The 13,539-nt window shown below is 53.5% G+C and overlaps 2 protein-coding genes across 2 annotated transcripts in view; one reads left to right on the forward strand and one right to left on the reverse strand.

Annotated features, from left to right (window-relative positions):
- Positions 1-130, forward strand: part of RBM41 (RNA binding motif protein 41) — a 6,728-nt gene extending 6,598 nt beyond the window's left edge. Inside the window, 1 exon segment of the mRNA XM_009997200.1 lies at positions 1-130. This exon segment is cut by the window's left edge and continues 6 nt beyond it. Within this exon segment, the coding sequence (XP_009995502.1) occupies positions 1-130 (130 nt within the window).
- A 12,253-nt stretch (positions 131-12,383) lies between these two features.
- CLDN2 (claudin 2) lies at positions 12,384-13,183 on the reverse strand. Its single transcript, XM_009997087.1, has 2 exons — positions 13,140-13,183; positions 12,384-13,101 (listed from the first exon to the last, which is right to left on the reverse strand). Exon 2 carries the CDS (start codon positions 13,077-13,079, stop codon positions 12,384-12,386), a length of 696 nt encoding a protein of 231 aa, XP_009995389.1. The 5' UTR covers positions 13,080-13,101; positions 13,140-13,183.
- Positions 13,184-13,539: the final 356 nt, after the last annotated feature.

The following is a 13,539-nucleotide window of genomic DNA, read 5'->3' on the forward strand; positions in this document are numbered from 1 at the left end:
CCTGCTGAATGGGTACAAGCTGCAGGGAAAGCCACTGGTGATTGCATTTGGGAAAAGCAAGGGGCATTTGCCAGAGGCTGACTCTGCCATCCCCTGCTCTTCTGCTGGAGAGAACCCCCCTGCCAAGTAAGGGATGGATAACTGGGAACCTTGTGGATTTGCATGGGCCGTGGGAACATCTTGCTTGTAACTGGGACAGTGAAAGACTGTTGGGAGTTAATGTGCAGGTCCATAAATGTCAAATGGGAAAGGGAGAGAGCTGGGGACCAGGCTCTTCCTTGAGAGTGATGGGCACTGTCTTTACACTGTTGGGGTGTTGTGGCTTTTTCCTCCTGTTCTACGTCTGTGTCTGCCTTCTCAGCCCCTTGTGGCAAGGAGGGAGGAAGCCATGTAAATAAATGTATTTATTATTGTATTTCCTTAGTGTTTACTTATTCACCTTTGTCCTGTGTGAGTCTTCTCAAGACTGTGTCAGCAGAGTCCAGGCCTGGGAGCTGAAGTACCTGAGTGATGGGACTGGTGAGGCTGCTGCTCTCTCTCTGGTGGCAGCAGATACGTTGTTTTAGGACAAGAAAAAAGGCTGCCCCTTGCCTTCCTGACACTTGGGCTGCACAGATACCTAATTACACAGGTGCTTTATGGTCACAAATGTGTCTGGGTTCCTCACTATTGATTCCCATGAGGCCCTGAGGCATGGAGGATGGTTGCTGTCAGGGGGTACTGTTGTGGCAGATGCCATGGTTTGTCTTATGACCTGTTTTAATTCTTTATGAGAACAAGGGAAGCTGGTGTCCTGTGATTCCTCCCAGTGCTGCTGGGAGAGCAACATCTGGGCTCTTGGTGTTGGTAGCTGAGGGAACCCAGGCTTTTTCCTCTGCATACCTCAGTACGTGTAGCCCTGCAGAGGAGAGGAATGTTCCATGAGTTGTTTTCTTCCCTGCTGCTCTCTCCTCCTCCAGGCTCTGTGAAATCTTTGCCAAGTTGGTGTTTTTAAATGCTCCTGGTTTCTGTGTTAACACCTTCACACCCCCGTGAGCTAAATTCATCTCCATCCCTAGAGTTCTCCAAGCTGATGTGACTGTCCCTCCAGGGCTGGAGTGTTCAGCTCTGTCTGTCCAGGGGTTGCTCAGCACAGGTGACATCTTTACCCAAGAGAAGCCAGATACCTTTTGGCTTCCAGCAAGGAAGCACGTTTCTGGCTGAGAGAATTTCTCTGTAGAAGTCTCACATTTTCTGTAACTTTCAAAGGAGCTTGAGATCCCGTTGGTTTATTTAATTATTTTCAAGTTCTCTCATTCACCCCCTCCTGAAACCCTCACTGCCCGTGTCACCAGAGAGCACTGTGGGCTGCTCCCACACGGTGGCACTACCTGCCTGCCTGAGGGGCTGCCTGGTCCTGTCCTGAGCTGGTCCCTCCTGCCTGGCCACCCGTTTCCCAGGGAAGGGGCTGTCCCTGGGCTGCCGGGTTCTCAAGAGAGCAGTTGAGTGGACCTTGACATCTGTCCCTGGCCCCTGCACATGATGCAGCTGGTTGGTGGATCACAGATCTGTCTGGTTCACCTTCTGCTCCTCCTTGCAGGCTCTTGGGGAGGGTCTGTGTTAGACCAGCTTTGCAAACATTGTGTGGTAGGGACAGTCCAGCTCATCCCTGCCTGGCTCAGAGCAGTCCCCTCTCTTTTTCCACTGTGCCTTTTGCACATGATCGTTAATAAAACCGTGTTTTCCTTCCTTGTGCTCTAGGCCATCCTTCTGGTGGGGCAGGGGTTCTCCTCACGCTTCCCTGGCCTTGTGGGACCAGCATGGCTCTTCTGCTCCCCAGTGCTGCGGGCTGGGCTTTCCCAGGTGGTGCAAACCCAGAGGTGCAAACCCAGGGGCAGTGTGAGCAGAGGGGTCTGCAGCTCCGTCGTGGCTCCAAGCACAGCCAGGCTGGGCTGTGTCCAGCCCAGCAGCCTCTCCCTGTGGCCTCTTAGCAGTCTGGGTTGAGTATCAGAGAGGCAGGGAGACCCTGGTGGTGGCTGCCCAGCTCCTGGAGCAAGAAATACACCAGGAAGGTGCAGCCTGGGCACTCCTCTGTGGCCGTGCTGGAGTCTCCTTGTGACTGACAGAGCAGACTGGCTCAGGCTAGAGCAGTGGTGCTGAGCTGCAGGATTTGGGCTCCTTCCCTCCAGGAGGCAGTCTCAGGACCATGGCTTTGATCAGCCCACACAGCAGCTAAGCTGAGTCCCTGCCTGTGTTTTCCTCTTGAGTGCCTCTGTTTGTTTGTTAAATAATGTATCAACACAAGATTCCTTGAACTAAATTTATCTTCCTGTGTAGCTATGGGAACAGTCAGTGGTTTGGTGATGCTGGGGTTTGCAGCCAGATCTCCTGCAAGGCTCTAGGCTGGCATGGCTGAGCCCAGCTCCTTTCAACAGGTGCTGTCTTGTGTGGGAGATTTGACTTTAACATTTCATTTTAGGCTTATTTTCTTAGATTCTTCTTTAGCCAGCAGCATGGCTGTCCTTTTAACCTGAGGAATTTCAAGGACAACAAGGTGTTTGGAGGAAGATGTGGGGTTTGAGGGCAGCCAGACACGACCCAAAGGATGCTGCATCTCCCTGTCCTGCCTCCAGCATGGTTCATGAGAAGAAACTAAAGGCCAGGGCAAGTGAGTATAGTTCAATATTGTTCAAGCTTGTACTTATTTCCAGCTCAGAAGCTTCCTGAATCAAACATGGTTTCATACAGGCATAAAATGACTGGCTTAAAGGAGCAGAGGAGAAACCCCCTCTGCAGTCATACGTTCCTGTCCTCTTGAAGCACATTCTCCTGCCCAAATAGTGGGTATGGAGGGGAGGGTGCTTGGGTGGCCAGCACAACATTGCTCCTTTGATTCAAACACTTCAATTTATCCTGGAAAGGCAGGAGACCATATGACAGGCATGTGACAGAAACCAGCTGCTTAGGTGATGTCACCCAGCATGTATATGTATTGCCTGAAAGTCAGAGGTGAGCAACACAGCTCTGTGGACAGAGATGTGTGCCCCATCCTGTGTGGGAAGGACTGTGCCATGTCCTTTCTGCTGTGGCTGGACTTACACGTGTCACCATGGGAGTTACTTTCCCTGTTGGTAGTGGAGACAGACACCACTACACAATTGTGGTTTTTCTGCAGTCTGTAGGTACCATCCCTGATTTCCTTCCTGGTTGAATCCTTTTTTCTGCAGTCTGTAGGTGTTGTCTCTGTGTTTACCATCCCTGATTTCCTTCCTGGTTGAATCCTCTTTCATTTTCAGCTCGTGTTTCTAGATCTCAGAACTGTTTCTGTGACCTCTCTGAACGTTTGCAGGTTGTGCCATTGTGTGTCAGTCTGTCAGGGCTACTTGCTTGTTCAGGTGTAAAGTCCTAGTCTGTGAGGGGTGATAACCACCCTAGGCATCTGCTCAGATCCTTCCACACACCCTCCCACCAATTGACTGGCCACCTCAGGGCACATTTCAGTATCACCTCACCCAAAAGTTGTCTTTTCTTCCACCAGGATGACAACAGTTTCCACAAACCCCATAATATGCCAACTGTTTATTGTAGTATTAAAAGCTCCCATGAAGGTGAGCAGGGAACCTCAGGAGGATGCATAATAAAACCACCCACATCAATGCCAGGTAGGAAGGAGGAGATATGTCCCCTCACCCTCTCCCCAGGAGGGCTCCCCCAGCACAGCCAGGCCACCAATGCCAGGGCAAAGCACATTGACATTGTTTGTACCAACATGTTCCCAAGCTCACCAAAATAAAGAGAGAAGCAGTGCAGCCAACAAACTCTCTGACCCACAAAGGAGCTTGCTAGTTACCAGCTGCTACAATGACAGCATGTGAAGTACAAAACTGCCATTGTTTGTGCCCCACGTTGGGCACCGGAAAAAAAAAAAGGGACTATGATGGGTTGACCCTGGTTGGTTGGCCACCAAGCTTCTCCATCATTTCCCTCCTCAGCAGGATGGGGGTAGGCAAAAAGAGGAAAAAAAACCTTGTGGGTCAAGATATAGACAGTTTAATAAAGCAAAAGCTGCATGTGGAAGCAAAGGAAAACAAAAGGTTTATTCTCCCCATCAGCAGGTGATGTCCAGCCACTTCCCAGGAAGTTGGGCTTCAGTAGGTGCTGCAGTTGTTCCAGAAGACAAATGTCATAACAATGAATGCCCCCCTTCCTCCTCCTTTCTCTCAGGTTTTATTGCTGAGCAGAAGTCATATGGCATGGAACCTCCCTTTGGTCAGTTTGGATCAGCTACCCTGGCTACATCCCTTCCCAAGATCTTGCCCACTCCCAGCCTCCTGGTAAGGGCAGGGGAATGTTGGAGAAACAGCCTTGATGCTGTCTCTGATATGGGAGCCCAGCTCAGCAGTGGCCACAACCCTGGGGTGTCATCAGCACCTTTCCAGCTACCAAAGCACAGCACTGTGAGGGATCTAGGGGGAAAATTACCTCCATCTCAGCCAGACCAAATACAGCTGTTTACTGTGTTTTCAGGTCAGTACTGCAGGTGGTAGCACTTGAGCTTGAAGGTAGGTCCCTTATCTCCCTCCATTCATGGGCTGAAGGTAGCATTTCTTATCTCCATTAATGTTTGATTTTTTTGCTTTTGACATCTCACCAGCTGCTCCTGAAACCACAGGACTATGTCCCCATCACATTTAATTTTCATTGGAGTTGTTGAGGAGATTGAATCAGCACCAGGATACCCTGAGTCAAAGTTTCCTTTCACAATGTTTGGGACACTTGCATTAGTTTTTATGGTTGCATGAAATATGGTTTCTGCTTCTGATCATAGAAAGTTTTAACCCAAAAAACAGTCATCCCTTGAAGCATCTGCCCTGGGCAGGGGAAGAGACACACCTTTACTGTCTTCTCCAAAGCTTCTTCTAAAGCAGGAAATATCCACACCTCCCTCAGGCTTGATCTCAATGCTCTTCACAGCACATATGTTTTGAGCTACTAATCTTGGGTGCTGCTGCTCCTCTTTGCCTCTTGTTTATTCCATCCTGCTATAACTAGCTCTGGGCTCTGGACTTCATCTCTAATGCTACTTGACCTTATTGTTTTAGAATATTAATCCCAGATGTTTGCAATTGATTTGTTGTGTTTGACAGATCCCTGATGTTTGTCATGTCACCTGTGGGGCCTTCAGGCTAGACCCCATAGATCTCAAATCAGAGCTCCTCTTGCTTCATTCCTGCCACCTGGGGAGAGGAGGCTGTTTTTGCACAACGTACAGAAAACAGGCACGAGGTGATAGAGACAGGAGTGGGCTTTGCTGGAGGAGGAGGTTGTGAGCAGGGGGCAGCTTTGATGCAAGCATCAGTTGGCAGAGATCTGTGAGCCCACGGAACTGTTCAGCAGCTTGGGATCAGTCAGCAGCCTTCGTGCTCTCACTTCTCTGTGCCTTGCATTACCAGCCAGGCAAAAATACTGCTCCTTCCAGCAACACGTGGGTCTTCTGACATATCTTGAGCTGATTTTTTTCCCTCACGTAACACAGAAAGCAGTTCAGTGATGGAGCATTTCCTAAACGGATGTGACTTGGCAAACAGTGCAGCTATTCATTTTCCTTAGATAAGCTGGTATCAAAGTACCTGGTTTTGGAATTTGGCACTTCTGTCCTGGATCATTCAAAGCTTGCTCAGCAGGGCCCATGCCAGAGGGTTGATGCTAGAGTTGTTTGGGGGGATTAAGTTGTGTCATGAAGATAAATATTTACTGCAGGTGAGGAGGTCAGAAAAGCATCTCAAAGATAAGGCTGCCTGGCAAAGCTTTCTCATCCCAGAGCTCTCCATGCCCTCCATGTCAGTACCATCCCGTGCTCCATGAAGTCCTGGAGCTGTAGCTGGCAGCCTGGCCTGGCCTTGCTTTCCAGCATGGTGGGAGAGGTGTGCAGGAGCTGGGAGGAGGCAGGGAGGAGCAGTGCTGTGTTTCCCCTCACACTGCTGCACACCCTGGGGCTCTCTCCATCCCACCTGGGAGCTAGTTTTTTGTGGACAGCCTTCCTCAGCTATGTACAGCTCTCCCGTTGGAAAGGGCAGATGTCCTCAGGGGCAGCTGAGGATAAACATGTCACTTTGCACAAGACCAGGCTGCCTTTGCAGCGTGTTTTGCCCTGGTTACTCCCTCTTTCCCCCTGAGGTTTTTACTGATCCAGAAGGACTGAAGTTGGGTGGGTTAGCTGCATCTGCCTGTGACCTGTGCAGGAAAAATTACCTATTTTCAGTTGCAGAATTGCAAAGCAGAAATGGGCCCATGAGGCTTACATGGGATGCTAGTCACCCTGGTACATCTGGGAGAGGGAATGTTTTGGGTGTGGGAAGGAGGCTGTAACTCACAGCAAGACCCTTTGTGAGCAGGCCCTTGGATGCCAGGTCTCCTGTAGACTGGGGAGGTGGAAATTTCATGTGTTAGCAGGCTCCTGGCAGCTGCAGTTCTTTGTGTCTTTCTCCCTGGGGCTGAGCTACAGGTGCTTTGTGCTGGGAGTCACTATCCCCTTCCAGGGGCTTTGCAGAGAAGTCCTTTCCCTCGCTGAGTCCCTGGTCCCAAACACCTGTTCTCCTCACCTTGAAAACAAGGAGCTAATTGTTTTTTTCCATCTTCTGTCTCTTCCCTGCTGCCCCCCCAGGGGAGCAGGAAGCCTGTGCCTCCTCTGCCTGTGTGGAGATGGAGAGAGCAGCCTTGCATGTGCCAGCAGCTGGACCTGGGGTGACATGACCTGCCAGCTGGCAGCCTGGACACACCATTAAAATAAAGGTGGGTTGGGAAGAGCAGAAGGCCCATGAGGAAGCATTAGCTCTGTAGTGCCTGCAGGCTCCCTGGGCTTCTAAATCCCTTGGAAAACACTGAAGTCTGGAGTTGTTCCCACCACCCCAAAAGGAAAGGGCTAAAAATCTGGGTAATGATAATGCCTGTGTTGGAGCAATCTTGGGGGCACTTGCCAGGTACAGCTGGGGCTATGGGACTTTGCTCCAGTGACCTGAGAAACCTGGAGAGACAGTTTTTTTAGGGAAGTGAGTTCAAGGCAATCGTGCTGTTTGTGAACCAGGTCTTGTTCTGGCTTTAGCCTTTTCTAGGAGGCTGGACATCCCAGAAATAGGGGGAGTTGCAAGTGCTGTGAAAAAAGGCACCTGGCTTGAGGAAAGATTAGTTCTCTGGTGTGGGAAAAGCTTCATCAAAGCACACATTTCCTCTGAAATCCTGAGCAGAGATAAGAGGCAATTCCAGAGCTGGTAAAGCCTCACTGGTTTCTCTGCACATGGGGTGATTTGTTTCTTCCAGACTCCGGGTGCACAGCAGAGAGCTTGGAGGGACTCAGCTGTGCCTGGGGTCTGAGCCTCCTCTGGGTGTGAACCCAGGTCAGCATCTTTTGCAATGTTGGTGCCCTCAAGTGTGGAGGCTGGTAGACTGGATTGCTTGGCAAGACGCTGTGGACTGGCTATTGTGGTGCAGCTCAGTTTTTCCTTCTAAAGGTGTCTAGGATCCTCTGGTCTTCATCTCTTCTGTGCAGTGTGGTGCTGTTTAACCATCAGTTGTCCATGGAGCTGCTGAGGGTGCAGAACAACTCCTCTTATATTATCTAGGCTACTTCTCCAGGGGAAATTTTAGCTAGAAGTAGAGTTTGTTTTCCCCAATATTTCTGCAAAATCCCTAGAAGACCTTACATTTGTAAAAGTGTGTCTTGCTGATAAAGCTTATTTTGCTCAATGAATTGCTGTAGGTTCTACTGATCAAGCCTGCTTTGCTGCTACAGATTTGTGTGTATGCCAGGTTTGCTGAGATCACTAACCTGAAACCTCTCTAGCATAGATTAGACTCAAATTACAGAGAAATTAATGTTAATGCAGTACCTGGAAGATCAAACGCCCGTGTCCTCTTCACAGGTATCATGGTTTTCTGAGATAAACGTGTTTTATAGCTCTCCTGATAGATTTCAGAGCTGTTGTTCAAACCCAGCTATGAAAGTGCTTTCTAGCAATCTCTGGTGCACTCAAAGGTCTCTGTCCCCTATAGTGTCATGGAGTTCATTCCACCCTGTTTCCCTCCTATCTTTCTTTAGAGACCTAAAGATCCTTTAAAGCACCTTTCAACAAGTCCCTGCCAGGAGGCTACGGAAAGCCCTGAGTTTGCAGACAGGCTTTTCCTCTGACTGAAGGTGTTCTCTGAAGAGGAGCTGGTTCCTCACTGCCTCTCACCTCCACCTGAGCTGTGGCTCAGCCCAGCCCGGGAGGCAGGGTTTGAAGTGCCTGAGAGCAGCCCCACTCCACAGCACATCCTCTGCTGCTCCTGAAAAGGCTGCTGTAATGCCACGGGCAGGAAGAGTTCAGCCCCTTCTGTGCCAGCCCTGGCTTGCTGGGAGGCTCCAGCATGGTGCAGGAACCAGCTGGGAGTGTGTAGCAGCAGGGAGGAGCATGGAGGAATGTGGAGGCCTTTTCTAAGTGCCTTGGCCCATCAGGAAATTGGCCTGAATTTTCTTACCCCTCCTGCCTCTCTTATCTGAGCACTTTCTGGGGGCTGCAGGTGGAGATGGGCTCTGGCAGCACCTGGCCTGACACTCCTCAGAGTGCTTGTATGAGATATTTGCTGTTGCTTCAGATCAGTTGTTCTGGGCAGGAAAAAGAGGCAGATTGGTGATGCTATAAGGCATGAAGCTTTGCTTGCCTGGAGGGTTTCAGGAGGGCAGCAAGTGTGGGATCTGGCTGTGTGTGGGACAAACCTGTGCACTTTTGCTCCCTGGGCATCCCTACCCATTGCTCTGCATGAGAAGAGGCTCAGCTTGCATGGGGGCCAGGGCATCACTTGGGGTGCTGTGGGCAGTGGGATGAGGTGCCTGGTGGCCAAGGGCTGGCTGCAAAGGCCTTGGTCACCAGCACGTGTTGTTTGCTCTTTGGAAGAAGAAATCAGGACTTTTGGCATGTTTCTGATGACCATCCAACAAGGTTGCAGCCCCTGGCCCAGGTGTGGGTTTGAGTGTGCAGGGTGTTTATAGTGCCCCTATTGCTTTTGAAGATAAGGGCATGTTAGTATTTTATTGCCTCCGTTTTCCTCACCTGAGGCACCATCCAGAACAAGAAGAGAGGGGAAGGACTCGTTTCCTTATGACAGGGGGTTATTTGTGGCAGTCTGGCCCTCCAGTGAGGGGCTGCAAGGCTTCTGCTCCACCACACTGCCCTGTGAGGCAAGGGCTCCAGCCCAGGAGCTTGGAGGAGGAAGCTGTTCCCCACCCAACCCTCTTCCCACTTCTCTTCTTCCTTCTCCCTGGCTGCCTGTCCCCCTTGCATCCTGCTCCTACCCTGAGCTAGGGCTGTGCTTCTCCATGGCTTTCCTGCAGGAGAACGTGGAGCACCCTCAGCTTTTCCCGCTGAGCTGGTGAGGGGCAGGAGGTGACCAAGGCTCTGGACCCTGCTGGCTGGCTGAGCTCTGTCCCTTCACCCGTGGTCACTGCTGGCAGAGCTGGCTCCCGGGACAGTCCGGGCTCCTGTCCTCTCTGGCCCTGGGCTGCATCCAGCTGCCCCCCAGCTTATCAATAGCAGGGAATGTGGCTGTTGCAAGAGGCAGAGATAACCACTGCATTTGTGCACACAGTGTCCTTCCCTGTCCTCTGGTCCTGCTAGTAGAGAAGTGGAAAATCCTTCTCAACCTGCCTAGTCCTGTAGCCAAGTTTCACTTCTTTGGGTGCCTTCAAGTTAAGGGCCAGGAAAGCTTGAGGTGAGGAAGGTCCTCCCTGAGCCCACCCACTGCTTGATGCTGGGACTCCCCCTTGCGAGGGTTGGAGGCACGAGGGGCTGGGGAAAGGTTCACTCCCTTTTCAGTGTGATGCTCCTCAGCTCCTCTCTTGCTGTGCTGCAGCTGAAGCTGGAGTGCTGCTCCCATGGAACAGGGGGCTGGTGTTGCACAGGTGACAAAGAAACCTAAGGGGCTGTTGAGGACATTGGGGCCCTCTCAGTGCCTCTGCCTGTCCTTGTCTGTCCAAACTGTGGGTGTTTCTGTCCCCAGCCTCCTCACTCTGCCTGTCCTTGTCTACACTGGCTGCTTGTCTCCTGGGGGTGCAGAGCCATGCAAAAGCTGACTCCTTGAAAACCAGAAATCTTCCCTTCTGCTGCTTGAATTAATTGCTAATAAACCCAGCAGCAATCACACTCTGAATGGAGTGTTTCAAATGCCCCTTTGTTTAATTAGCAGAGCCCCTGCCTGCAGACACAGGCAGTGCTGTCTGGCCCCGCAGCCCGGGTGGGAAGTGAGGGGCGAGGACACAGTACCCAGGAATTCCTCCTCTTCAGAGGCACGACCTCTCGTACCAACTAGTTTCTCGCCTCCTCTCTGCCTCAGCTGCCCAGAAGAAAAAGACATTTACAGCTGAAGGACTTCAGTGAACTTGTGGCATCTCCTGGGGGCTGCAGCTGGCAGGCTGACCCCCTTGCACGCTTCTCATCCTCTGCGCCCTGGTCTCTCTTTTTCCCAGGGCAGCAATAAGTAACTCAGCCAACCCTGGGGCTGAGGTGGTGCTTTGTCCCTCGGCCTTGGAGAGAAGGTGACTGGCCTCTGCCATGAAATCCAACCTGGGTCCCTCCAAGCAAGTTTCACCCTAGGGATGGGTCCCTGAGTGGCCCCTTGCTCGGTGAGGAGGGGAGAAAGCGTGAGTCAGTGCTATCAGGAGCATGTTAACCCCATGGAAAACATGATTTCACTGGTGCAAGGGTAACAGTGGTGACGTCTGAGCAGAGAACGTGATCCCCTCCTCAGTGGGACCTAATCTAAATTGCTTTATGAGGGGCTAGCAGGTGGACCAAAGCTTCCTGCTTCCTGAGGGAGAGGGAGCCAGGGTAAGGGGGTCCCCTGGTGATGAGATGTCAGAGGGAGAATGGCAGCTGAAATGTACTTGCTTCTCAGTGGGCTGTGGGCTGGGCTGCCTGCACCTCCTGTCCTCCTGCCTGGCCTGGCACACACCCAGCACCCCCAGTGTCACAGCAGCCTGTGGGAGCTGTGTCCTGCAGCACATCCCTGCACTGCTGAGGGGTCGCGTGGAGCAGTCTTGGCCTCTGCTCATCCCTTGATGTCTTGCTGGTGGCATTTGCCCTCACAAGAACCCCTGGGCTCAGGACCTGCCTGTGAGACCCATCTGCAGAAATGCTGGGGGTCTCAGCCTCTGCTGTGGCCAGCAGCTGCCTTGGGTGCTCAGGAGGGCTGCATCCTGGGATGGAGATGTGGTGGTGCTGGGGCTCTCCCCACCACCTGGGAACCTTGATGTACTACAGGCACCTGAGGGCAGTGAATCCCTCTGTGGGCACTCTGGTCCCAGTGATACCTGTACCCTTAGAAGTGAGCAGGGCTGGGGGGGATGTTTCCTGCCCTTAGTCCCCAGGCAGCTGTGCTTGCCCCCACGGGCAACCTCACGCTGGTGGCACAAGGCAACCTCCCAGTGCAGCGCCCAGGGACAAACCATGCAGGGGAGTGACCCCCCTGCTATCCCCCCTGACAGTGTTCCCACTTACATGGGCTCCTGGGTAGCAAAGCCACAGAGTGGGGGGGACAGGCCAGAGCAAGGACTGGGGGTACTCTGCACTGGGGACCCACCAGGCCAGGTGAGTGTGGCCCCCACCACAGCCCACCCTGCCAGGGGAACTGCCAGGGCCCCTCGGTGCCAGACGAAAGCTCAGCCACAGCCTGGCTAGAAACACAGATTTATTGCGACATCAGTTTGCAACCAGCACTCAACCCCCACAGCGGCTGTTCCAGACCTGTGTGGATACCCTGACCCCCCTGTGATGTCCCCAGGGCCAGCAGGCTGGTCCCTGGGGACTGGGGACCCACCAGGCCAGGTGAGTGTGGCCCCCACCACAGCCCACCCTGCCAGGGGAACTGCCAGGGCCCCTCGGTGCCAGACGAAAGCTCAGCCACAGCCTGGCTAGAAACACAGATTTATTGCGACATCAGTTTGCAACCAGCACTCAACCCCCACAGCGGCTGTTCCAGACCTGTGTGGATCCCCTGACCCCCCTGTGATGTCGCCATGGCCAGCAGGCTGGTCCCTGGGGACACAAATCCTTCCACCCTCCACCAGGCAGGCTTTCTAGGGCTGTGGGCTGGGGTTCCCACTGTGCCAGGATCTGCCTGCAACACGGAGGAGGGAATAGAAGCTGGATTTGGGATCCTTCACTGGGGTAAGCCACCAGCTGGGATCTCCAAGCAGTCAAAAAGTTCTTGGGATCCCTGGGGAGAGAATGGGATCAAACGCCCCAAGTATGTAAGCAAGAGGGTTGAGCACGGGAGATGCCACCATGTCCTCTCCTCTTACCGTGCTCCCTTGGTGCCAGTCCAGACGCTCTGGGGAGCTGGGAGAGGTGCCAGCCTGGTTCCCACCACAGCTGTTAAACGTATCCTGTCAGGTTGTAGGAATTGAGCTCACTCTTGGTCTTCTGTGTCTGGCTGACAGAGGGCCGGGGGCTCTTGCCCGTCAGCAGCCGGGGCTGGTAGGTGCTTGTGTAGGTGGCCCTTGTGTCCCGGGCAGGGCAGGATGTGCAGAGGATGAAGCCACCGATGAGGGAGAGGATGGAGGAGATGATGCCCAGGTAAAGCGCCTCCCCGAGCTCGAACTTCATGCTGTCAGGGAGGACGGGGCTGTGGAAATCCCGCAGCACCACATGGATGTTCCACACCAGCGGGATGAAGCAGAGCAGCCCCCCAAGGATGAAGACCACACCACCCACCACTGCCACCCGGTCCTTGCCTGGCGAGCCCTGGCTGAAGACGGTGCACCTCATGCCCACGATGCTGAGGAGGCAGGCGAGGGAGGAGACAGCACAGGAGCTCACCATCAGGGCTTGGGCTGCCTGGATGTCGGCAGGCAGGTTGAGCAGGGAGCTGTAGATGTCACACTGGGTGATGCCTGTGCTGTAGGTGGCACACTCCATCCACAGCCCCTTGGTGAAGCTCACGGCCGTCACAATGCTGGAGCCGATGTAGGAGCTGGTCTTCCAGCTGGGCAGCAGCGTGGCTGTCAGGGTGCCAATGTAGCCCAGGAAGGCCACGGTGTACCCCAGCAGCTGAAGCTCCATGGAAACCATGGTGGGGTCTGGCTGTCACCTCCTCGGAGCCGGTGGCTTCTCACCCAGCTGCGCGGAGGCTCCGGCGTGCTTACGTTCCCATGGCTCTGCCAGCAGCTCCACTCCTTGTGCCACAGCTCCACCCCGCTCCCGGGGGTGCTGGGTTTGTGCGGGCCGGGCACGTGGGTGGGAGCCAGGGGAGGAGAGGTTACCTGCATGAGAGGAAAGCAGTCCCTCCCCGATTAACGATTGACTCAAGCCTGGTGGAGGAGCCAAGAGCCCTTTCACCTCTGCTATCTCCCCAGCCAGACTTCAGAGGCAGAGCAGCGCTGCCCGGGAAGGGTGCCAAAGCCCTCCCTTGTGCCGGGGCTGCGGGCAGGGATGGAGAGTTGGCCGCTGGTTGGGGGTGAGCATCTCCTGGGGGGCCTTTGTCTTCTGTGCTGTCCCAAGCCAATGGAGCCCAAAAGATACGGCTGCGTCA

The sequence above is a fragment of the Chaetura pelagica genome, unplaced genomic scaffold (assembly GCF_000747805.2).
Source record: "Chaetura pelagica isolate M959 unplaced genomic scaffold, ChaPel_1.0 scaffold344, whole genome shotgun sequence".
In the NCBI taxonomy this organism is placed as follows: domain Eukaryota; kingdom Metazoa; phylum Chordata; class Aves; order Apodiformes; family Apodidae; genus Chaetura; species Chaetura pelagica.

Excerpts from the sequence above, each read along its gene's own strand:
- CLDN2 (XM_009997087.1), bottom strand. The coding sequence starts at position 13,079 with ATGGTTTCCATGGAGCTTCAGCTGCTGGGGTACACCGTGGCCTTCCTG.